General features: G+C 40.4%; 1 protein-coding gene across 3 annotated transcripts in view; it reads left to right on the top strand.

Moving 5' to 3' along the window:
- Positions 1-16,891, top strand: part of LOC139717316 (putative helicase MOV-10) — a 35,241-nt gene extending 18,350 nt beyond the window's left edge. For all 3 annotated transcript variants that reach the window (XM_071628809.1, XM_071628811.1, XM_071628810.1), the window contains exons 11-21: positions 947-1,132; positions 1,967-2,129; positions 2,951-3,121; positions 4,289-4,392; positions 4,988-5,193; positions 7,118-7,359; positions 8,602-8,784; positions 10,198-10,377; positions 12,947-13,035; positions 14,319-14,440; positions 15,151-16,891. In XM_071628809.1, coding sequence (XP_071484910.1) covers positions 947-1,132; positions 1,967-2,129; positions 2,951-3,121; positions 4,289-4,392; positions 4,988-5,193; positions 7,118-7,359; positions 8,602-8,784; positions 10,198-10,377; positions 12,947-13,035; positions 14,319-14,440; positions 15,151-15,227 — 1,723 coding nt within the window. In that variant the 3' untranslated portion in view covers positions 15,228-16,891. The remainder of the gene's footprint in view (positions 1-946; positions 1,133-1,966; positions 2,130-2,950; positions 3,122-4,288; positions 4,393-4,987; positions 5,194-7,117; positions 7,360-8,601; positions 8,785-10,197; positions 10,378-12,946; positions 13,036-14,318; positions 14,441-15,150) is intronic.
- Positions 16,892-24,413: the final 7,522 nt, after the last annotated feature.

The raw sequence follows: 24,413 nt of genomic DNA, 5'->3' as shown, positions 1-24,413 counted from the left end.
CTATATTGTACATTTTGCTACAAAATGCTACTCCTTCGCCATTTCTAACCCGATTTCGATTCCGTTTGCTTTATGTGATGGCACTAGGTGAGGGCTTCAAAACTTCTACACAGAATTTTGACCTTTGACTTCTTTGACCTTTGACCTTGATTTTTTGACCTATATTGTACATTTTGCTACAAAATGCTACTCCTTCGCCATTTCTAACCCGATTTCGATTCCGTTTGCTTTATGTGATGGCACTATGTGAGGGCTTCAAAACTTCTACACAGAATTTTGACCTTTGACTTCTTTGACCTTTGACCTTGATTTTTGACCCATATTGTACATTTTGCTACAAAATGCTACTCCTTCGCCATTTTTAACCCGATTTCGATTCCGTTTGCTTTATATGATGGCACTAGTTGAGGGCTTTAAAACTTCTTCACAGAATTTTGACCTTTGACCTCTTTGACCTTTGACCTTGATTTTCGACCCATATTGTGCATTTTGCTACAGAATGCTACTCCTTCGCCATTTCTAACCCGATTTCGATTCCGTTTGCTTTATGTGATAGCACTAGGTGAGGGCTTCAAAACTTCTGCACAGAATTTTGACCTTTGTCTTCTTTGACCTTTGACCTTGATTTTTGACCTATATTGTACATTGGCTACAAAATGCTACTCCTTCGCCATTTCTAACCCAATTTCGATTCCATTTGCTTTATGTGATGGCACTAGGTGAGGGCTTCAAAACTTCTACACAGAATTTTGACCTTTGACTTCTTTGACCTTTGACCTTGATTTTTTATCTATATTGCACATTTTGTTACAAAATGCTACTTCCGGCGGGGACATATGTTACGCACCGCGTAATTTCTACTTTTCCTTGTTTTAAAAATGTTTTGTAAATTTTGGAAGCAGTAATCAAGTTCCGTGTGTGATTCTCGCTGCGCTCCTGTCTGCAGGTTCAGGAATAAGTATGTCCAGGGCAGGAAGGTGGACATTGAGTTCACGTTCAGCAGGTACCCCCTGCGTAACCAGCACCACGCAGTGGAGACGGCCACCGCGGAAGGCGGGCTTAGCGAGGTGCTCTTCCCGGCAGCCCAGAAGGTTGGCACCAGGGGCCTCTTCCCGAGAGTACCGGAGATAGGGTGAGTTTATCCGTCCTGTCGTCAGGCAGCAAGCGAGAAGGGAGAAAGAGAGGAGGGTAGGGTCAGATGTCAGCACTGTTTAAACTATGGATATTGTATTGATATATTTTTTTTAATCCGTTGAAGTCTATAGGAAATGCGTGTTGTAGCAAAATCAGCCCGTCTTCAACAGGTTAAGTCACAGAAATATTCTGTGTGACTTTCGTCTCGACCTCTTACGTGGCAATGCCACTCCTGGCACACTGAAAATTGTGTTTCAGATTAGATTGCTATACTTTTTTTTTTTGGTCTCTTCATTGTACATTAGTATTTTAAATTTAGACTGTTCTTGCTTAATCAACTCTGTACCTCGTGTTTGGCCCTCCCGGCATGGACAAAACTTAACTGTCACCATAGTGGAAGAAACCAAACAGGAAATTTTCATCAAAGAACAAGTTGTTCCAAATGGAATCTGCAAAATACAAGTGACAGATCACCATACATAAGAAATGAAATCACTTCAATTCTGTCATTATGCAAGTAGCAGCCTCAAAGTAAGTGTTTTGGCCAAATCGCCTGATGATTTCATGGAGTTTTTTACACTGAAAGACCTTTCAAAGTTCAGAGGTCATACAGTGTAACTGCTCGGAATTGTTTTGTTTGATTTTACTCAAATAAACGTTCTTTGCTGGCTTGTGTTTCACAGCACATAAACTTTTCTGTCGGGTCTGTGTGTTTTACCAGATGAGTACACTTTGCTATTTCATTCATTGTAAAACTGCTCTCCTAGGAAAGTGCTTGATGCAACAAAGATACCCAGATTGATAAAGTTTTCTCCTACCACAAACTATCCAGGGCCTTCAAAAATAAAGTCTTTGACAGGAAGCTCGCAGACAACATGGAACAGGTCCAGGCGGTGCACAGCATCGTCCGAGGGTCTTCGCGGCCCGCTCCGTACCTCGTGTTTGGCCCTCCCGGCACGGGCAAAACTGTCACCATCGTGGAAGCGACCAAGCAGGTGAGCTGTCCTGACATCTTATACAGACCAAGGGACCCCTTTGGTTCTTGTTTGGTAGTGGCTGGTCCATATTGTAAACTGCCATTTTCCAGTTGCGATTTGCAAATTCCTTCATTCCTGAGACACTTGAAAATAGTGGTATTTCTTGCATACCGTGCATTTACAGTGCAATACAACACCATATCAGATGAGCAGAATGGTAACATTTTGATTTGCAGTGAAAAAAATCAGAAAGTGCAGAATTTCATGTGTTCCCATGCTTTCCCCAAATCTAATATTTTCCTTATCTTAGGTCCACTTTTGATGAAATATATACCATTCTGTTTGTCTGAATTTGCTCATATACTCCACCTGTAGTTTTGGACCATCCCATTTCTCTGACATCACAATTACCTACTTTCACAGTGTGACTCAATCAGACACAAGTGCACATTCCATCACTTAATACTGTCTTCAATTTTTATGTGATTGCTTCCTCGTATTATTGAACTATGCTATAACTATATGCCTTGCATGAAAACTGGTTTTCAATTCTGTACTACAAGTATATCGAAGAATTGGTGTATACCACATTGGTTGATGTCTGAGGTGTTGAATAAAACAATAGTGAATGGTCTCTACTTCTGCGGTAGAACAAGATATCACTTTGTGTGTGGTGTGTGTGTGTGTGTTTGTGTGTAATTGTGTGTGAAAGCTTGCACCATTGCACTAATAACCATTTACTATCTGTATAGCAATATTCATTAATGCTGCATTCTGTTGTTGTAACTTGTACTCTTACAGATTTCACTTAAACTCAACTAATATGGTTTTCATTCTAGGTGTACAACATACTGCCAGAGAGCCGCATATTGATATGTGCGCCATCCAACAGTGCCGCTGATCTTGTAGCCGTGCGGCTGCTCAACAAGGGAACACCAGTCGCCAAGACTCATCTCCTGAGGTTCTATGCACCCAGCAGGCCACTAGCATCAATTGACCCTGTTCTTAAGGTTCGCCGACAATTTATTACCTGCGCCAAGGAAGGAGGTTATGTTACTTTCATCGGCGTTTATTTGCTTGCTTGTTAGTTTGTTTGTTTGTCTGTCTGTGTGCAAAATCACTCAAAAAGTTATGAACGAATTGGGAGGAAACTTTCAGATGATAAAGTTTTGGTAGTGATACAGGAATTTTTATGGATTTTATGATGGATTTTCAATATTTTGGCAGGTAGGGTCAATGAACTTGGGAGTCAAGCTGCGCATTTTTGAGGTCTGCATACAGGCACTGAAATGCGTGCTTTGCTTAGGCGAGGCACCGCATGGCTGGATGCTGATGACGCAACAAAGGACCCCTATATCGGGAAATTGGGCGATTTTCAGCATGTATACATATGAGTGGAAATCATTGATCTCATTTGGAGAACAAGAGCAGTGGTGGAAACGAGCCGCTTGGTGGAGGTCTGCGCTCTCAGAGTGCTTCTCTAGCTGTTGTTTATTTCACTCACATTGTTATGCTCTAAACATTTCTTAACCCATTCAGGACGGACTGATTTTGCTGCAACACATATTTTCCATAGACCCCTGCCCGAGTATACTCAGGACCCGTCCTCAACGGGTTAACCCTTTGAGGACGGGCTGATTTTTGCTATAACACGCATTACCCATATAAACATCTGCCCGAGTATACTCGGAACTAGTCTTCGGCAGGTTAAGGAGAGTGTGGCCCAGACAGGGAAAGTTGTCCAAGGTGAAAGTTATGCAACATAAGGAGAGACAGATTAGTGAATGGAGAAGGTTGTTAAATCTGATGTCAGTCTGTCAGAAAACTCTGTATCCCATAGGGATTTAAAGACAAAAGGTTGATGTCCCTCTGTAATGTTGAACTTTCCTATCTTCACACAATGCAGAACAAGAGAGAACAAGCCAAACCAATCCCTGCTATTTGTTTTATATTGTCTCTGCAAAGCATTGTCAATCTGACATTGATTTATGTTTATGTGCCTCTATCAGGTGCCTTGTAAAATCAATATGGTGTTGATAAAGTGAAACATTATTTCTGCCCTTTGTCAGCAGAGGAGATATTGGATGTGTTTCAAGAGAGATGCAAGAGGCTGCTTGTGTCTTTTTGACCCTCTCCAACAAATTGAGTAGCTGACCTTTTTTTTTTTTTTTTTCCAGGATAAGAAATGCTGCAACTTCGATGGTAATGAGCTCTACGTGCCCAATAAGCAGGACATCCAAAGCAAACGGATCATCGTCACGACTTTGGTCACTGCCGGAAGGTAGGCGAACTGTTCTTCTCTTGTGCCTTGTTTTGCTTTGTCACCTCTGATGCTCAAAGGGATATCTGTTTGAATTGGAGGATGAATTCTGAAGGGAGATCAAATAGTTTAGTTTTCAAAATTTGGGTGTAGTGAGAATACACTTGTATATTTGGTTGACTCAAACGTAACATATTATATTCTTTTAGTTATGCCCATTTTTGCTACCAGATTTATATGATATTGGTGTGTGTCATAAATCAGGCTATGTGAGAAACCCACTTTGGTTGCCTCTAAAGTTCATATTTTATGAGTCACAGTTGGTCATTTAGACCCCCCCCCCCACCCCCCAAAAAAAAAAAATGCAAATGACTCAACCACCTTGTAAATATAATGTACTGTAAAAGGGAAAATTTTTGCGCATTTCGCCCAACCAGAAACTAACGCGAAAATAAAAGCATGCAAATATTTTCGCTTGCCGTGTGTTCCTGTACTTGGTGTCCTGATTCCGCATGATTTAAAAAAAGGGAAACTCTTCTCACTTGGCCAACTGCAAAAAAATTACTTTACAGTACATGATGGAAATGACCTCCCTCTTTCTCTCATCTTTTGATAGGTTGGCCCTTGCCCAGTTTCCGCCAGATTTCTTCACCCATGTCGTCATTGACGAGGCTGGCCACGCCACCGAGCCAGAGGCCCTGATCGCCCTGGCCGGACTCCTGAGCCCGAACAATCCGTTAGGGGGCCAGGTGGTCCTCGCTGGGGACCCCAAACAGCTGGGCCCTGTTCTCAGGTCACCCAATGCCATAGAGCATGGACTCTGTGAGTTCAAATGACACGAAATATATACTGTAAAAGTGGAAATTTGTGCGCATTTCGCACAACCACAAATCAGTGCGAAAATAAAAACACATGAACATTTGAACACATCATATCTTCCACTGATGCATGTCTTGATTCCGCAGAATTATAAACATGTGAAATTCATCTTACCAAGCCGAGCGTGAAAAATCACTTGCGCGAAAAATTACTTTTGCGAAAATAACCACTCTTACAGTATTATGTGCATATGTTTGTGCACATGTGTATGTGTGTGTGTGCTGTGTCTGTGTTTATTTGTGGGGAAGATAAGGAGAAAGATGAAGAAAAAGAAGAAGTGAGTATTTACAGAGGGAGTAAAGACAAACACAGATGAATTGGTTGTGGCAATTTTGGTTCACAGAAATATACAAATGAGTAATCATTGTGAGTGAAAGGGGGGGGGGGGAGAGCAAGGGAAAGACAGGCCAAGTTTTATATTTAATGCTATGAATACCATACCACTGGACATTTTTAATCAGCATAAAAGAAGAAGAGGGATATGTATTAGCATACATATATAGATATTATAGTAGATTTGGGTATATATAGAGAGATATTATTTATGAGACAGACTTTCCTGCAAACATTACATATATCCTGCTTGTTTTTATGCCTCCGCCACGAGGTGGTGCCGGAGGCATTATGTTTTCGGGTTGTCCGTCCGTCCGTCCGTCCTTCCGTCCGTCCTTCCGTCCGTCCTTCCGTCCGTCCTTCCGTCCGTCCGTCCGTCTTTCCGTCCGTCCGTAATGAATTTTGTGGACAAGGTAACTATCAAAAGCTGTTGAGGTATCCTGATGAAACTTGGCATGTATGTGTATTAGGGGGTGAAGTTGTGCCTATCAACTTTTGAGTGCACGTGCTCAAGGTCAAAGGTCAAAAGGTCAAGGTCAAATACATAAAATTTCACTATTTCCACCATATCTATGCAATGCCTGAAGATATTTTCTTGAAACTTAGTGTATACATGTATTACCCAATTTAGATTCTCTGGTGAAAGTTTGGGTCATGAGGTCAAAGGTCAAAGGTCAAAAGGTCGAGTAAAGTATTAAAACTTCTTTTTTTTCTCTGTAAATTGGAAAATTGTTCAAGGTATCTTCATGGAACATAGTATATATACATGTACTGACTGGCAGTGATTATCTAGAGAATGTAGGGTTCATGGGGTCAAAGGTCAGGGGTCAAAGGTCAAGTGCAACACTTCAAAATTTTACTATTTCCCTCATGTTCATGCAATGCCAGCAGGATTAGTATTTTTTTTTTACACTTGGTGTATGCATGTGTAACCTAATAGAAATTCTCTGGAGAGTTTTTTTTTTCTTTTTCTTTTTTTATTGCCTCAAAGGTCAAAAGGTCAAAGATCAAGTGAAAGTGCTGAACTAACTTTTTCCTCCATATCTCGGAAGTGGCTCAATTTATCGTGAAACCTACTGCATATCTATGCATGTTCTACCTGAAAGTGATTATCTTATGAATTTTAGGGTCTAAGGCCAGATGAACATGGTAACAATTTACTATTCAGTACAGAAATTGCACTTTTTCTCCATACCGGTACCATGAAAATTACTCAATGCATAAAGGTATGAATGGGTCAAAGTCAAGTTAAAGTCCTTAAATCCCCAAATACATGCTCTCCTATTCATCCAATTAAACCAAGTTCAAGGAAGGTGAACATTCAACACATTTCTGACAAACTTGTCATTTCAATATTTTGCCAGTTTTGTGAAAATGTAATCACACATTGTCCACATGGACTATCTAGACCTATTAGGAGAATCATGCATTATGGCGGAGGCATACCAGTCGCCATAGCGACATTTCTAGTTTCAGTCCAATAACTTGTGGGTAAGGCTGATGAAACCTTGCCATGTTTGTACCCCCACCTTAGCCTTGTCCTACCTGGAACGTCTCATGACCCTATGCCCTGTGTATAGCCGCCAGTCGGCTGGGAATGCTGCCGCTCGGGGGAACTACGATGAGCGGGTCCTGACCAAGCTCCTGCGGAACTATCGCTCGCATCCTGACATCCTCCAGCTGCCGAACCAGCTCTTCTATGACAACGAGCTGCAGGTGTTTGCCGACGAACTGGTGCGGAGCCAGTTCTGTACGTGGGATGAGCTGCCAACCGAGGTGCGTAATGTGTAGGATGTTGTCGATTGATTCAGATATGTAAAACAGAATTATGGTCTTCTCAGCTGTCATGGGTGTATCCTCGTAATATTCACCAAGATTCATTTCTTTTTTTCTTTTTTCTTTTTTTGTCGTTCAACCATGATTCGCAGATATACGAGACTAACAAGGATTCTTACTACCAGATTGGTTAACTGCTCATCACATGACACATGAGCTAAAAGAAGTGCTTTTCATACTGTAAAAATGGGAAGTATTCAGCAGGAAATGTTTCTTTCCTCGGCCCATTACATCATAATATCACCACTCATAGAGTTATTGGTCATGACGTGATTACAGATGTATGAATTTTCTCTTGTATTAAGCCACTTGTCCCAGAAACAATGTTGCTACTATTTAATGCTCTATATGTTCAGGAAAGTTTTATCATTCTTTGCCAATATTTCATAAGGTGGGATAAGAAATCCTTTTCATTTCAACCCAATTTAGGTCATGCACCAGTGGTCATTTCAGTCGAAGAAATATCAAAAGACTCTAAATTGCCAAATTTATGTCTGATCACTAAATAGGTCCCATAAATGTTAGAACACTTGAATTTAATGTTTCCATGTCAAAATGGAAAATTTTTATTATTATTAAAAAAAAAAGATTTTATGGAGATTTAATAAATCAAACCGATTCCATGTAGTCTATTTTCAATGTAACATGTGTAATATGATTCAGTGTTGCCAATTTGTTGAGGGTAAGACTATGATTCCTGATATAAAATCTAGCCAGGACCTGAATGGGTTAACCCTATTCTAACTCTAACTCTAACTCGAAAAAACAATAAAATACATAAGAAATTAACAAAACAATACAAAACAAAAGAAACTGATTTTGATTGCGCTATTTTTTTTATAAGAAAATTGTTTGATGTGTCTTGAGGAACTCTGACACAAAAATTTAGCAATCCTTCAATCATTTTAATGGAGTTATAGGTGAAAATATGATTTCATGCGTAAATTTGCATAATTAATTTATTAAAAAATATAAAATCAAATTTTTTCTATTCTATGACCATACAGTCTTGTAGTTGACATCCGGCTCTATGTACAGGCAAAATTTCGCGGCGATCGCGCGATCGGCGGCCGAGATCTGAAGGGGGGGTCAAATTGACCCCCCCTCCCAGTAAAAACTTGGTCTCAAATAGCCCAGTTAGAATAGGGTTAAACAGGCTGCATGTTTCCCTCCCTGCTCCAGGGCTTTCCCATCATCTTCCACGGAGTGGAAGGCCAGGACGAGCGGGAGGAGCAGAGCCCGTCCTTCTTCAACCTGTCTGAGGTGGACGTGGTGGTCAACTACGTCCGGGAGGTGATGGAGAAACGGGGTGGGACCAAAGTGAAGCAGGAGGACATCGGGGTCATCTCGCCGTACCGAAAGCAGGTGAGACGGGTCAGCCACATCGTTTGAAGGGTTCAAATCCTATCTGTCCTTTGCATCCACAAGACCCAAGTGAATGAAGAGGTTCAGCTGTATCAGAAAATGCTGGACTAATGATTATGGGCCCCTTCAAGAAAACTGGCTAAGGCTGAAGAGGCTTTCCAGGATGAAGAATTATTTGGAGAATGTCAAGATTCTCCAGGATTTCAAAAAATGTTGATCTGTTCATTACTGGCTTGGCCTATTCATGTCTGTACAGTAGTGTGCTTCTATTGAAACACATACGGACATAATTGATGCTATCAATGGGCATCATATGTTGGTCTTTTACAATTTCAAACATCATTTTGGAGATGTGTTTACTGTCTTTGATAAGCGTAGTGAAAAAAAAAAAAATATGGGTGCAATATAGTGCAATCGAATTAACCCAGGTTTTAATACAAAGTTCACCAGTGGAAAACCTAAGGACAAGTATTATGTGGTCAAATTTACCTAGACACAGTTGCTGCAATAAAGTAAGATAAAAGGGTTGTGCAAAGCTGACATTTTTATTTGGTAGCATATTCGATGTGGAAACTGGCTGTGAACATGCTAAATTTGAGGATGCTCGGCTTGTAATTGCATGAGTCACATTTCATTTGTTTTGGAGATATCTTGTCAGTGTTAGGTCCATGGCAGGGAATGTGGGTATGTCAGTGAAGTAGCTGCTGATGATTTGAAGCCCATGCAATGACACAGTCATAATATAATAATGATTGAGGTCTTCTTAATCTAGGGTAGCCTCTTCAGTGTGACCGCTGCTTTACCAGAGGGTCCTGCCATTATTATTGCCCTAGCATTGCCAGGTACCCTACATGTAAATACACCTGGGTTGAGAGGGATATGGCAGGTAAAAAATATCTTGTCCAAGGACATAGGCACCTGACTGGATTTGAACCCTGAACTTTTGAATGAAATTCAAGAGTCTTATCCACTATGCCACTGGACCCCCCTCTACAAGACTGACATAAAACTTTACCAAGCTAGGTACCCCATTACAGACTCTAAGGCCCTAATTCACGAGGGTGGTACAATCTTTGTCCATGGTTTAAACCATGGACAAAGACTGTAGTTTTGTATGGGGCGCCAAGTTTTGCATGGTCTATTTTGTTACGAAATCAGTCATTATGTCAACGAAATAACCATTTCATTGACAAAATGTTAACATTTCGTAATGAAATAGGCCATGTGACACTTGGCGCCCCATACAAAAGTACAGTCTTCGTCCATGGTTTAAACCATAGACAAAGATTGTACCACCTTCGTGAATTCGAAGTGCTTGGTGTTACTGAGTCGTTGTAAGTTGTTGGTTTCTGACAGCAATCTCAATTCTGTATAATTCATCCCGTGTTCCCTGTGTCTTCAATGACTCCACAGGTGCAGAAACTCAGGCAGGTCCTGAAGAAGCGTGGCTTCAACGACATCAAGGTCGGCTCCGTGGAGGAGTTTCAGGGCCAGGAGAGACTCGTCATCATCATCTCCACAGTACGCAGCACACGAGCCGAGTTCATCCAGATGGACACCGACTTCAAACTCGGCTTCCTGAAGAATCCCAAGGTATTGTTTGGTCTCATATGAATAGTAAGCACGCCTATTTTTAGCTCACCTGAGCCAAAGGCTCAAGTGAGCTATTGCGATCGCCCTTCGTCCGGCGTCCGTCGTGCGTCGTGCGTCGTGCGTCGTCCGTCGTCCGTCGTCCGTCGTCCGTCGTCCGTCGTGCGTCGTCCGTCGTGCGTCGTGCGTAAACTTTTTACATTTTCATCTTCTTCTTGAAAACCCCAAGACCGATTTTCATCAAACTTGGCAGGTAGCATCCCTAGGGGGTTAGGAACTCAATTTGTTAAAATGGGCACCATGCCCCACCCAGGGGGCCCCCAGGGGGGCCCAAACCCCCCAAAATTAAGGAATCTGTAAAAATCTTCTTCTCTAGAACCAGAAGTGATAGAGCTAAGTTAATAATATGAGTTAGTACATTGATGACTGTAGTTTCAAGTTTGTTCATGGCAGAATCAGGGGTGCCCCCCTTGGGACCCAGGGGAGGGGGGTGGGGAAGGGTTCTAATGGGGCCTAAATTGTACATTTTCATCTTCTTCTTGAGAACTCCATGACCCATTTTCACCAAACTTGGCAGGTAGCATCCCTAGGGGGTTAGGAACTCCATTTGTTAAAATGGGCACCATGACCCACCCAGGGGGCCCCCAGGGGGCCCAAACCCCCCAAAATTAAGGAATCCGCAAAAATCTTCTTCTCTAGAACCAGAAGTGATAGAGCTAGGTTAATACTATGAGTTAGCACATTGATGACTGTAGTTTCAAGTTTGTTCATGGCAGAATCAGGGGTGCCCCCCTTTGGACCCAGGGGGGGGGGGGGGGTGGGGGTGAGGAGGGGTCCTAATGGGGCCTAAATTGTACATTTTTATCTTCTTCTTGAGAACCCCATGACCCATTTTCACCAAACTTGGCAGGTAGCATCCCTAGGGGGTTAGGATCTCAATTTGTTAAAATGGGCACCATGCCCCGCCCAGGGGGCCCCCAGGGGGCCCAAACCCCCCAAATGAAGGAATCTTTAAAAATCTTCTCTAGAATCAGAAGTTATAGAGCTGAGATAATACTATGAGTGAGTACAGTAATGACTGTAGTTTCAAGTTTGTTCATAGGAGATCCAGGGGTGCCCCTCTTGGGGGGGGGGGGGGGGGGGGGGGGTGGTTGGAAGGGTCCAAATGGAGGCCTGAATTGTACATTTTCATCTTCTTCCTGAAAACCTCATGATGGATTTTTGTCAAACTTGGCAGGTAGCATCCCTAGGTGGTCAGGATCTCAATTTATCAAACTGGGCACCATGCCCCACCCAGAGGGCCCCAGGGGGCCCCAATTCCCCCAAATTAAGGAATCTTGAAAAAATTGGGCCCTTATTGTACATTTTCATCTTCCACTTGAGAATGCCTCGTCAAATTTTGGTAGAGCTGTGAATAATTTAGATTAGTGACTGCGTGAAAGGTGAACTTGCGATACTCAGGTGAGCGCTAGACCCGCGGGTCTCTTGTTTTTTTCCCCACCAGAATCGAGAAGTCGCCAAAGTTGGGAATGTTCCTATGTGAGCACAGCGGGATCACAACCTGCTCTCAGCTTGTAATATGCTTTTTCAGAAGTGTCCACTTCAGTAATAAATGAAATTTGTCATGTTTTGGGGTTTGCTGCTCCCCATCATTGGTGTTTATTCAAAGGCAGTTGAGTTGTAAAAGGCACCAAATATTAAAGACCGAAATAATGGAAATGGTTCTTATGTCAGTGATGATGCACAATTACACAATTTTCGTTGTCAAAACATCTTAATGTTTGAAGCAAGGCTACCAATGAATGTGAAGTTTACAAGATCCCAAAACAGGCAGGCAGAAATGTAGGCTTGGAAATCTACAAACTGTGGAAGGCAAGAAAACATAAGGCTGCTATGCTGCCCACAATAGCTCAGTAGTTGATAATGCATAGTTTTTATTACTTTTTTTCTCAGAAAATTTGGATGAAATGGCATAATTGGTGCCCAAGTAAATTGACGATAGCTAATACATTAATGTATGAGGGTATGAAGGTATGACACAGCCTTTAATTATCATGTTAAAGTTAGCACAATGTAATTTTGGCATTATGACAAGGTCCATAGGGACTGCCTCGTAAACTGTTCACACTGCTGAATGCTGGCAGTAAAGAAATGATTGCTGAGAAAGTGTGCTATTCCAGTAATCCTTCAGCAACTGGAGGTTTCTTGCAATGTCTCCCTCTATGTATGGGAGGAAGCAGTCAATCTCACACGGTTTGAAATGGTTTTGATTACTGATAGGTATATATATGTAACTTAATCAGGGTAATAGAAGATTGATGAGAATCAGAAGAAAAGAAATACATTTTCACACACCCACACTTACCTAGCTGACACAAATTGAGAGGAGCTAAAGGTTAAAAAAGTAGAGAATGCTTTGGAGAAACTATATTCTTTACAGCTATATGATGAACACTCAATTCTGCATGTTTTTCTCGCTTTTCAATGTCTATCTGTGGATGTCATGAAAAAAGAGAGCTTTTGATCACACTCTGTAATTTTCCATATTCTTGTTTGTCTACTGGTATTCCAGCGCTTCAATGTCGCTGTCACAAGAGCAAAGTCCCTGCTGATCATTGTGGGAAACCCCTTCATGCTGAGCAAGGATGAAAACTGGAACCTGTAAGTTGAATTTCTTTTTGTTTTATAGCAGGTGCATATTATATGTAGTTTTATTTCATACTCTGTTTCTGCATCCAGAATTTTCTCAAATCTTTTTTTCCAAAAACAAAAATTTGCACAAGACGATGACACAATCTGTCATGGCTGGGTTTCCATTTAGGTTTTCTCAACAAAAGTGTTACTCCACCATGAAATTAACTTAAAGGGACTGTTAAAGAGAAAATAACATGTTTTATTTTCAAAATGGCTGAAAAAAGGCATGAAAAGTATGAAATTATCAAAATTTCATGCTTTTCTGAAATTGTGGTCGTGGTCAAAGTGATATTGCATAGATGCAAATGGGGAGTCGTATGACAATTTGGTGGATGGTTAAATTTACATTTGGAAAGGCAAATATTGTACTGCTTGCATAAACTCAGCATAAAGACATGCATGTGCACAGCATATTAGGCGAAGCATCTGTACCTATGCAGCTGCTGCCTGCCCATGTTGCGTGTACGTACATCACTCTCACATTTAATATTTATGTAAACAGAGGGTGACATTTTGGTTGTTAGATTTGTGATTTTTTTTTTAATTTTTTTTTGCTCGTGAAATTTGTGAAAACCACACCTCAAAAAAAAATAATAAATCAGCATCTACAGTATGTATTTGGATTAGATGATGGTGCTGTGTGTCGTGCCACAGTTTCCCATGGACCAGCATACAAACCTTGCGTGCATGTGAAATGACATAGAAATAAGAATAAATTATGTATTCCCTTTTAACCAAATTATTCCTCAATAGCAAAGACCGAGAATTAATGACTTTCGGGGTAAGATGGAACGGGGAGAGGTGAGAAGTGCTGAATTATTGAAAAATCAAGAAAGACCATAGAGGCAATTCCAGTTCTGGGTGTTAGTTACAAATGATGGGAAAGTTCTGAGGGCATAACATCACCCATTTTAGCTCACCTGAGCCAAAGGCTGTGTGATATTTCTAAACCTTGTGTGATATTTTTTCAACCTGATCTGCCGTTTCGTGTCATCATTGCCTTTCTCCGATTGACTTTATGTTCACGACACAAAGTCATTGTCACAGAGACTTGAAGTACCACAATTACAGGAAATAAAGAAAGATTTCTTTAGACTATGTGGAGGAGACAGTTGACAGTGGTATGAGCCTCCTAGCTGGAGACTTTGAAGGTAAGATTTACTCTGTGTAACATTCAGAAAATTCTAGACTACTTTCCCTCATCAGTTGATATTTCTGCGTATCTTCTGATCTGTTTGTCTGTCCTGAAGGATGTTGGAATTCTGCCGCCAGAAGGGAGGTTATCGGGGCTGCCCATACAGCCCAGAGGAAGGCGAAGTGGATGACATCGTCCAGTTGTTGCAAAAGGTCCACCTAGGCACCCTTCCAACAGGTGAGGGCAGTGTCCTCTCTACTGTCATCTCGACACACCCCAATATCGTATTAATCCAAGTATAATAGCTGATCTGTGTGGTTGTCAAAATGTGTGTGGGTATATGTGTACCTATATCTCTCCATCTGTCTATTTGTCTATCTATATATCTATCTATCTGTCTCCCTATCTATCTATCCATCTCTATCTATCTATCTACATTTGTATCTATGCACATATACTTGTAATAGGGGCATAGATATGTAGATATAAACATAGATGTATTTATTCAGTCATTCACTTATTTATTTATTTGTTTATTTATTTATTCATTTATTTATTTATTTATTCATTCATTCATTCATTTATTCATTTATTCATTCATTCATTCATTCATCCATTCATTTCTTCACACTCCTTCAGATTCACAAATCTGGCTGTAACTGATATTAGTACTTTGTAGAAATTAATGACAAATGAAATACTGAAAATGTCATCGCTTTCTTCATACTTTTAGTCCAAGTTTAATGAAAATTACACTGTTCCCCTTTGCTTCATTTCATTCTATTCATCAAAGCCTGCTTGAATGTAGAATAGATTTTTTTTTCACTTTAACATTTACCATATGATTGTTAATATACTTCTGACTATTTACAGTCATTATCTTACCTGCTTCTCTTTTTTATCTTTCTCTATATCTCTTTCTCTCACTCTCTCTCTCCTCATGCCAGTGGAGGAAGCAATGGATGGTCTTCAGGTCAGTCAGGTGACCGAGCAGAATGACCCAGAGTGGAGGGGAGAAGTCTAGGGGGTAACAAGCCTCATTCGTAGAGGGCGCTGTTTTCTAGCCTAGAAGTAATGTCCACGTTGCAGCGGCTGATCTCTCGACATGTGACGCTGTGAAGTCTTCTGCCGTGCACGACGACGCCAGCCGTGAAGGATGACAAGGGATCGTCAAAGCGGCCGCTGGATACCCCTTTGGATGGGGAGACATCGCATCAGCAGCCCGAGATGAATGAATAAATGTTGACGTGCATCCATGAACGTTTTTAGCCGGGGCCAACTGAGAAATGAACAGAAATCCAAGCATTTTGATCTTTTAGATATGTGATGATATCAAATATCCGCAGTAAAAATGTTTGGGAAGCATTCACAAAATTGCTTAGCAATGAAATCATTAAATTGCATTGCTGTTGTAGAGGTTCACTTTTAAATTTTTAGCAAACTTTGCTTTTTGTATTTCATTAAAACTTGCATTGTAGTGTAAAGTAAATCCTCTTGGTGATTTTAATTGACAAATTGATTTGACTGAGTGGAAAATTATTCTATTGACTTGTAGAGCTTATACGATTGGGCGGGGGCTCTTACTACTGTGTATACTCTCGTTATAACGAATACGGTTACAGCAAAGTAAAAAATTCAGGTTCCAAAACTATCATCTCTATCTCTTTACATACTAGAATGTTCGACTATAATGAAATTATGAAATTTTGATATAACAAACGAAAATTGCCAGTAACAGGGAATTTGTTATAACGGGAGTCCCCTTTATTGTTTGAGTGTTTGAGCTGTGATCCACAAAAAGTTGCAAAGAATTCAATATAGGTATCTTGGAGGTAGAGAGATTCTGATTTGCTGTCAGTCAAGTTCCGCTTGATTGTTTTATTTTGACTCGCAACTTATCATGGCCTTCTTGCTTCAGGGAGCCCAAGTCTAGTCGCCGATTATCTGAGAAATCTCACCGGAAGAGGAGAATCGGGTCAGATACACCATTCCCACACCAGCAGGGGTTGAGGAGGCATAAGCTAGCAATTCATAAATGTATAAATGTAGAAGAACAATGAAGAAAGTAAAGAAAGATGGATTGAAATGCGGGGTGAACTTATTTGATTAGACCATCAGATGTGCATTCCAATGGTATCCGTGCAATGATCTAATTATACAGTGTTTCCTTCAACTTTCCTCTTTTAAATGCATAACAGCTACCTCCCTTGTGAACAAAGTAGCGCACCTGTAGAAAAAAATTCCATGCTCCAGAAAGGGGCAAGTTGTGCATGCAGCAGCAACCAGTTTTGAAAAGAGGAAATACGGCAAAAACAAACCAACTCAACAAAGCATGAGAAGCTACGAACATATGAGCACAAACAGAACACAAAGTTTATGAGGAGGAGGGAATATTTCAGTCGCCTGAATAAGAAAAATATAAGAAATAATAAATGCAATTGACCACCCGAACATTGCTGGGTTTTGCAAGGAATGTGCCATTAGATATCATGTGCATCCAACTGTACAAATTGTCTGGAAAATGAGCTTCAACGAAATTATTGCAGCATCAGAGTTGGAATGTTGAGTTATCTAATGTATCATTTAGTGTAACCACTTGCTATGACATTGTCATTTCGTAATGCTCGGAATGGTGATTTGGGGAGGTGGGAGAAATTGTGTATGAGGACGGAAGGACTCTTCACCACAAAGGCGGAATTCTTGTCCGCCTTTGTCCAAACATTTCAGCCTTGCAGTGATGACTTCCGTCCAAGAGATTCTTATAGAGCAATACCTTTTCGGTCATTTTTAATGATGAAAGAGGCGTTGACACGAGAAAGTCAGTTGCCTTATGTAATAAGAGTGAAGTACTTAATGCAATTACTAATTACTATTATTCTGTCTATTCATATTTTAGAATTGTACATACAGCTAAATACACACTATTCTTAGTCCTTTACAAGTGGTCTGCACTATAGTAGTGCCGGAGACCATTATTGTTAATTGTCCACATGTAACAAGTCATCGTAGCGATTCAGTGCAATGTTCCAGAGTAATCACAGAAGACAGTGCTACACTGCATTTTCCCAAAATAGCATGATAATTGAGATCACGCTAGCCGACGACAGAATCATCATGATTGGCAAGGCCAGGGTTAGACTGCAATGAAATATTGTACTTAGTCAAATGCATCTATTTTGGTAATTAATGTGTGTGCGTGGCAAATAGAGATAGTGCATGCCTTGGTTAGAATTTGCTCCTATAATGATCTTTCAGACCCAGCATCCGTCATACAACAAATGTCCCCATATGCCCTCTTGCGAGGGGCACAAATTTGGCTCAAAACTTTTGGTTTCTCCACAAATCACTGGAACATTTTATTGCCCTAAAACTCTAGTGCCCAGCAATTCTCTTGTCCATGGCAGCTGTTTGAAAATTTAACATTAATACCATCAATTTGTGGATTTTGCGATGATGACGAATCTTGCTCCAGAGCAAGATTGGTTTACAATCACTATTGTGCTACTGTAAAACCAGAAATTTTGAAAGGAGCCACAATTCGGGGAAAGTAAAATGCAAAATGAAAGTGGTTGTCTACACAGTCCAGTACATGTACTGTGTGTACTTGTAAATTTTTCATGGTCGGCAACAGTTTCATACTGCAATGAAGGCCATTAACTCCAATTTGCAAAAGTTCCATGTCACTAATGTTACTGGTTTTACAGTATTTCATGCGATATTTGGTGCTGCACCGCAAAAGAGCATCAATATAGCTAACATGACAATTGCCTTAGTTATTTTGGGCAGTGTAGCACATGCCTAGAGATTGTGAAGCTTGTAACACATTAATGTTCATGCCGACATTTGTCTGGAGTGTGACTCTTACGAATAGAATGTCAGACAAGTCAAGTATGGCTATCCTCTCTTTCAGTTCATACAGCGTAGCTGGAAGTAGAAAGTCACCAAGTTTCATTAATACATGTCCTGATGAGTCTGTATATGGTAGACAATATTAACTACATTATCCAATTATTATTCTTTGGTCCTGGAATGCATATTCAATTCATTTACATGTTTCGCTCACTTGGGACCAATTTTGTGATGATATATTGTATTTTTTAGGACTGTCTGAAGGCTTGCCTTGAAATCTTTCATGTAACAAATAATGACTATTTCATCAAAGTAGCCTTGAACTTGTGCTAACTGCAAGGCTTTTTACAGTCATGTAAATCTTTTTAGCGAATAGTAGCATTTTGCATGACGACTGAAAATAAACTGCATTTTGATCATCACTGCAACCCAAAGTTATTTCTGGAATTATTTCTGTTTATCGTTATTTCACACGTCTCATGTCTACTTGGATGTTGTTGTTGTTGTTGTTCCATACTCACACAAGCAATCACGCACTCACACAATTTTATACACACAAGCCTGAATTAACTCTCCACTGTCACTTGCCAAAACTCAGTACATGTGCTAAAGAGTTGAAGTTATAAAACAAAACATGAGTCCTGATTGTTGCTTTCAATTTTATTGGATTTTAGCGGATTTTAGCATACAATAAAGAAATGTACAAAAGAGATGGTCATGTAGAAAACAAGCATGTACTGTAGACACTTTGTGATGTACTGTTTTGATTGCAATACGCGGAATGAACAAGTTGACGTCATGCAAGAAAATCCCTGTGGGAACCGACCCTGATGAATGTTCAGGCACAAGAGTTGACGAGTGTCTACCTTTTCTATTTCACAGGCACTTTATAAAGAAACACAACCAATCTAGCAACAAGCCCAACAAATTGAGACTACACTCATCAGTCACTCTGTTGCTTGTACATATATTACATTGACATTTGGAGACCTACCCCTGCTGGAAGAATTACCAGAGACCCCAACTCTCCCGTTTTCGACGGGAGATCTCCCGCCGAAAGCCCATTTTTGCACAATCTCCCGTTCTCCCGTTTGAGATTTGATTTCTCCCGCCCTGGCTCTGTGTCTCCCGGTGGAAAGGATTTCTTACTTATTTCTATCGTATGTTGAAAAAATAAGCCTTAGATAGCACCAGAGAACATCTAGAATCCTAGGAACTTCGCGCTTCTCACACATCAACTTGAAGTCTCCCGTTTGCTAGGGGTTTCGGGCGGGAGAATCTCCAGATCAGAAGGTGCTTGGGGTTGGAGTCTCTGAATTACACCATATCGTATTGTGATCACATGACCCATGGCAATGTTATTCCACAGTCATCATCTCTGCAAAATTGACCTTGATTCACAAAGCTGAGAAATGCATTGAAGAATGCCCTTTGACCCAGTGCCCTTTGACCCAGTGCCCTTTGACCCAGTGCCCTTTGACCCAGTGCCCTTTGACCCCTCACACTGATTATCTCATCACATCTAACACTTTCATTTACTACGGTACACCAAGAGCCGCAGCAAAGCGTGCTGCTTTGACAATTACTTCCTCAAACACAAATCTGTTGGCTTGAGAAGGTAAGTTCTGGAAGTTAAGATAAATCTCATTCCACAATGAGTTCTCTACTTTGGCACTGAAGGTGGGCTATGTCCTCCATGGGCTTCAGGGGTATGTTTTCAACAGTTACCTCTAACAACCTAAACTCCATATTGTAATACATGTACACACATGTAATACTTAACAGCAGAGCGCATTCACATGAAATCAAAACAAAGCAAAGAAAACTAAATGCCGCATCAGTTTGTAGAGTCCAAAATGGGCAAACATACAATATATCTTTTTTTTTTTTTTTTGCTTATGTCCGGAGTAGAAAATGCCACATTCACATACAGAGAGCTTCACTTTCTTAATTCCCATGACACAGCTGAAAAACTGAAAAAAAAAATCACAAGACTATCCTTCAATAATTACTTGTGCCCTACCCCCCCCCCCCCCCCCAAAAAAAAAAAGAGGAAAAACAAAAATAAATAAATATCAACTTGGACTAAACATTGTTTATGAAGATTGAGACAAAACAAGTAAAGGAATACATCTGCTGATAAAAGCTTTTTTAAGTTTCTAACATTCCACACACTACTGCATGTACATTTGCTGAATATACACATACGTAACTTCACAATCTGGCTCAGAAAAAGATTTTATAGAGCATAAAATAAGCCGCGGTCACACTGGCGAAAGATTGCAAAGTTTTCGCGATCCTTGGTTGTCTGTCAACACTGGCAGCTAAACTTCTTTATCTTTAAGTTCTCAAAGTTAAGGTCACTAGTGCGTGTGCGCAAGAAACAGGAAAGAATACACTATCTGACAGTTAATGATTGTGACATAACAATGCACACAGGTACATCCCACTGAGGCACCGCCCAAAAACCATTGATCAATGCTGCAAACAGGCAGTGGACTACTCACGTGACAAATTTTGTGAAATTTCAGTTGCGAGCGTTCAAATGTACCTAGTTTGAGTGGGAAGTTTCGTGAGAAGTTTCCAGTCACACTAGCAAACCTTTGAGATCTTGAACTTCGCAATCTTCGCCGGTATGACCACGGCTTTACATTCATTCTTGGATTCAAAGAAATCGCCATTACTTCATGGTTAAGGCATAAAATAACCCTATGCTACCTCTTATGAAAGCTTAAAGCTTTCCCAGAAGCTGTGAAAACACATTTTACCTTATGACTGAAGATTTTACGACATAGTATAAAATTCCTTATTTTCAATTGCATAATTACTGAGCTTTACAAAGCACATCTGTTTACTTGTTGCTGGTTTTTTTTTCCTTATACCATGTTTCACGCAAGACAACAGAAATAGAGAGTCTGTGCAGACGTACAGACCCACTAAAAGACATATCAATACAGGTGCATGGTTTTACCTCTTCCTTTCCTCTTTGAGCAATTCACGAAGTTGATACTGCTTACCTTTATCACAGGCAACCAACATTCACAAATCGTCGGATCCATGCCAAAAGGGCACTAATAGTGTACAAAGTCTATGGTGTTAAGGCCCTTTTGGCATGAGGCTGACGAAATGAAAGTCAGTGAGATTCCAAAGGATCATCACAGAGATATTTTTGTATTACAAGGATCTCAACAGACATTAAAAACGCAACTTCCAATATAAGCTGGGAGGCTCTCATCTTCATCTGTCGGGGCGTGCATCATTCAAATTTCTTGGAGCCCCCTTGGAGAAAGAGTTGGAAATGTTCGCTAGTGGTTACCTGGGATGAAGAGCACGTGTCAGTACCTTTGATCCATCTCCTGGAAAGCACATGAAGCAAGCAACTTCCCTCGACGTTAGCTCTCCGCATGAAGCAGAATCTGCGCATGCACCAAGTTGGATCTCTCTCACAAAGGTAGGACCTTCATTTTGTGTGTTTCTATCCAAGAGACAGAGTGTTTCACCCCAGAACTGAAGGGGGATAGCATGACAACACACGACACCCAAGCTCAGCTGGTGTCACCGGGCCACAAACGCAAACTACCAAATCCAACATAGGCAAACAAAAACAAAACATAAACAATGCTGTACAGTATGCTGTACACAAACGCAAACACATAGGCACAATAGCCTCAACAAAACGGACAAAAACTGAATGCATGAAACAAATCCCATCCAAAAATCAAGACACAGGAACTGGTCGAAGTGACGTCATATAACAAGTTGCAACAGGGCTGCTGACATTCATACGTCAAAATCAGGGAGAATTCACAGAGCAAACATGGAGACACCTGTATGTTACATTATGTCCCTCAACAGACAAAAATAACGCCCGCATCAGGAAGGTTTTGGCATTCTCCCGGAGGGACAAACATAGTGCATTTTCAGGGCGTCTCCTACTGAATCTGGTAGAGTTGACAGCTCTGTAAACCTCAAAGGATCATCATGAAACTAAACAATGGCAGTGTATAGCAAACAAAATGTCACTAGAACAAGCTTTAAATAATAAAAAACTGTGAAGCAGTCAAACATTGGCAAAATTCTGTGGAAACGTATCATAACAAGAAACACAATTTAGCAAAGACATTTTTTCAAGGCGTTGAGCGCAACAAAACTTAATGGCAGATAGCTAAAATCTCTATACAAGCAAAATGGCCGCTTCGAAACAAGTTTCTGCAGTATCATATGAACAAAGTCCTATCGTTCACACGTTTGGCAGACAAAAGTATGGCACAATACACAGACACCGAAAAAGTCTTGTGCTAAATGTTCCCCTGCCTACATGAATTATCGAAAGACAGACGAGTGTAGAAAACGGAAAGTAAATGTACTGTGTTCATCCGACAAATGCTTGTGGCAATCAAAGGTAATGAAGTCCATTCTGGATGACTTTTAAGTATACCACAGCTCGCATGTCTTAAAAAGCAAATCAAAACTGTGTAAAATTCAAGATGATCTGTATGACATCACTGTCACATAGAAATGCTTCACTTTTTTTCATATCATCTCAATAAATTTTAATTCATTGAGAAAAAAATAAGCTGTACATTTTTTTTTTCCCCTGGTTGAATGTATATGACACATGCTCAACACACACACTTGATAGACCTGTATTTTCTTTGGTTTGGTTAAATGTAACCAAAAGGCATTGAAATCGACAAGAATGTCAACAAAAGAATCCATCGCTATGGAAACGACTGAAGAGAGAGACCAATGGTAACATTCACATAGATGTCAGCATATCAAGCAAAAAAAAAAAAAAAAAAAAAAACTTAAAAAAAACCACTACACTACTTTACGACGTTGTACACTGCCCTTGTAGATACAGCAGGAATTATACAAAATACAGTACATTCTGTGTTCTGAGACTGCACACTGCTTAGAAGTTCCACTGGCTATGGATATGCCAATTAAAAAAGACATAATGATGGACTTACTTCGGCAGCCTCTTCAGTTTTAAACACTGTTCTTCTAAAGGTGCCTTAACTTTTCATACAAGCACTACTACTGCGTGGTAACCATTCATGCACCAGGGTCAACAATGACACTGTGAGTACAAGCACCCTGTTACAAGGTCCATGAATCAAATGAGACTTGAACTTGAGATCTCTTCTACAAAGTGAAAACATTGTTCTCATATGCCTGCAGCACAATCAATTTTTTCTCTTAAATATACACACATGGAAAAGAAATGTGTGACATAATGCTGTAATATCACCATTTCAGTTGGGCAAAATGATGAAAAATGCACAAAGTTGGCCAAAAACATTTGCCGGAAGTACTGAAATCTAAGAGCATAGTGGATCATGGTTGCTGTGTAGGTTTCAATAGATTATCGATAATCTACAAATCAGGCCGAAGTAGTAATTGACCGATCATCTACCCTAGAGTGAATTACATGCAGCTCGTCGGAAAATGTGATAGCTAGAAGACAATCGTTCATCATGCACCATTCTACATACCTACAACGGAGAGGGAATGGGGAGGGGGAGGGCCGCGTCAGGTAAAAAAGTCATGTACTACGATCAAAATCATTTTACACCTTTGATCGCAAAATACTCCAAAACAACTAAAATGTCCTGGAAATTTTCGTCAGCCACAAAACTTTCATGGTAGACACTTTCAATGTATTGCAAGAAAGTACAAATGGTGGAAGATGAATTTTAAGCCCTTCTGAGAGCTATGTTTTGGCTTGCAGCATCAAGAGCCCTATTTACTGTGCCACAGTGTTCTTGCAACACAGTCACATACACAGCATTACCTTGCAGAATGATAAAGATGTCCCAGTCTGTTACCATGACAATTAACAAGCATCATTAACAAACACCTTAACTGAATATTGATGATTTCAATGCATACCAAAATACTCAATTCCACCGAGTCTACTTTTTTTTTAGAAGCAAAAGAATGGCTTGGCTTGGAATCAACAGACATGCTTCATGGTGCGGGCCCCATGTTCTTATCCCTCCAGCATCTCAATTCTAATATTTTGCTCTCTAATTTCATACACAAGAAACTGTATGAACGCAGATTAGACAGTGTTGATTGTGGTAGTGGTGGTGATGGTGGTGATGATGATGATGACGACGACGACGACAACGACGACGACGACGAAGATGATGGTGATAATGATGATAGTGATGAGATGATGATGATGATAACGACAGAGATGATAAATATACAATGTAATGATTGGTGACAAAATCGAGACTGATGATAGACCATGATGACACCAATGGTGTCGATGCTGATTATGTTAATGGTTGATGATAACATAATTACTTAGTCACAGAAATCATTTGAGAGACATGTGCACCCCCCATAT

Source organism: Diadema antillarum, unplaced genomic scaffold (assembly GCF_040938485.1).
Source record: "Diadema antillarum isolate AM-2024a unplaced genomic scaffold, OU_Dant_1.0 scf00000074, whole genome shotgun sequence".
Lineage (NCBI taxonomy): Eukaryota > Metazoa > Echinodermata > Echinoidea > Diadematoida > Diadematidae > Diadema > Diadema antillarum.
Note: the sequence above shows the minus strand (reverse complement) of the source record. Positions and strands in the feature narration are given on the sequence as shown.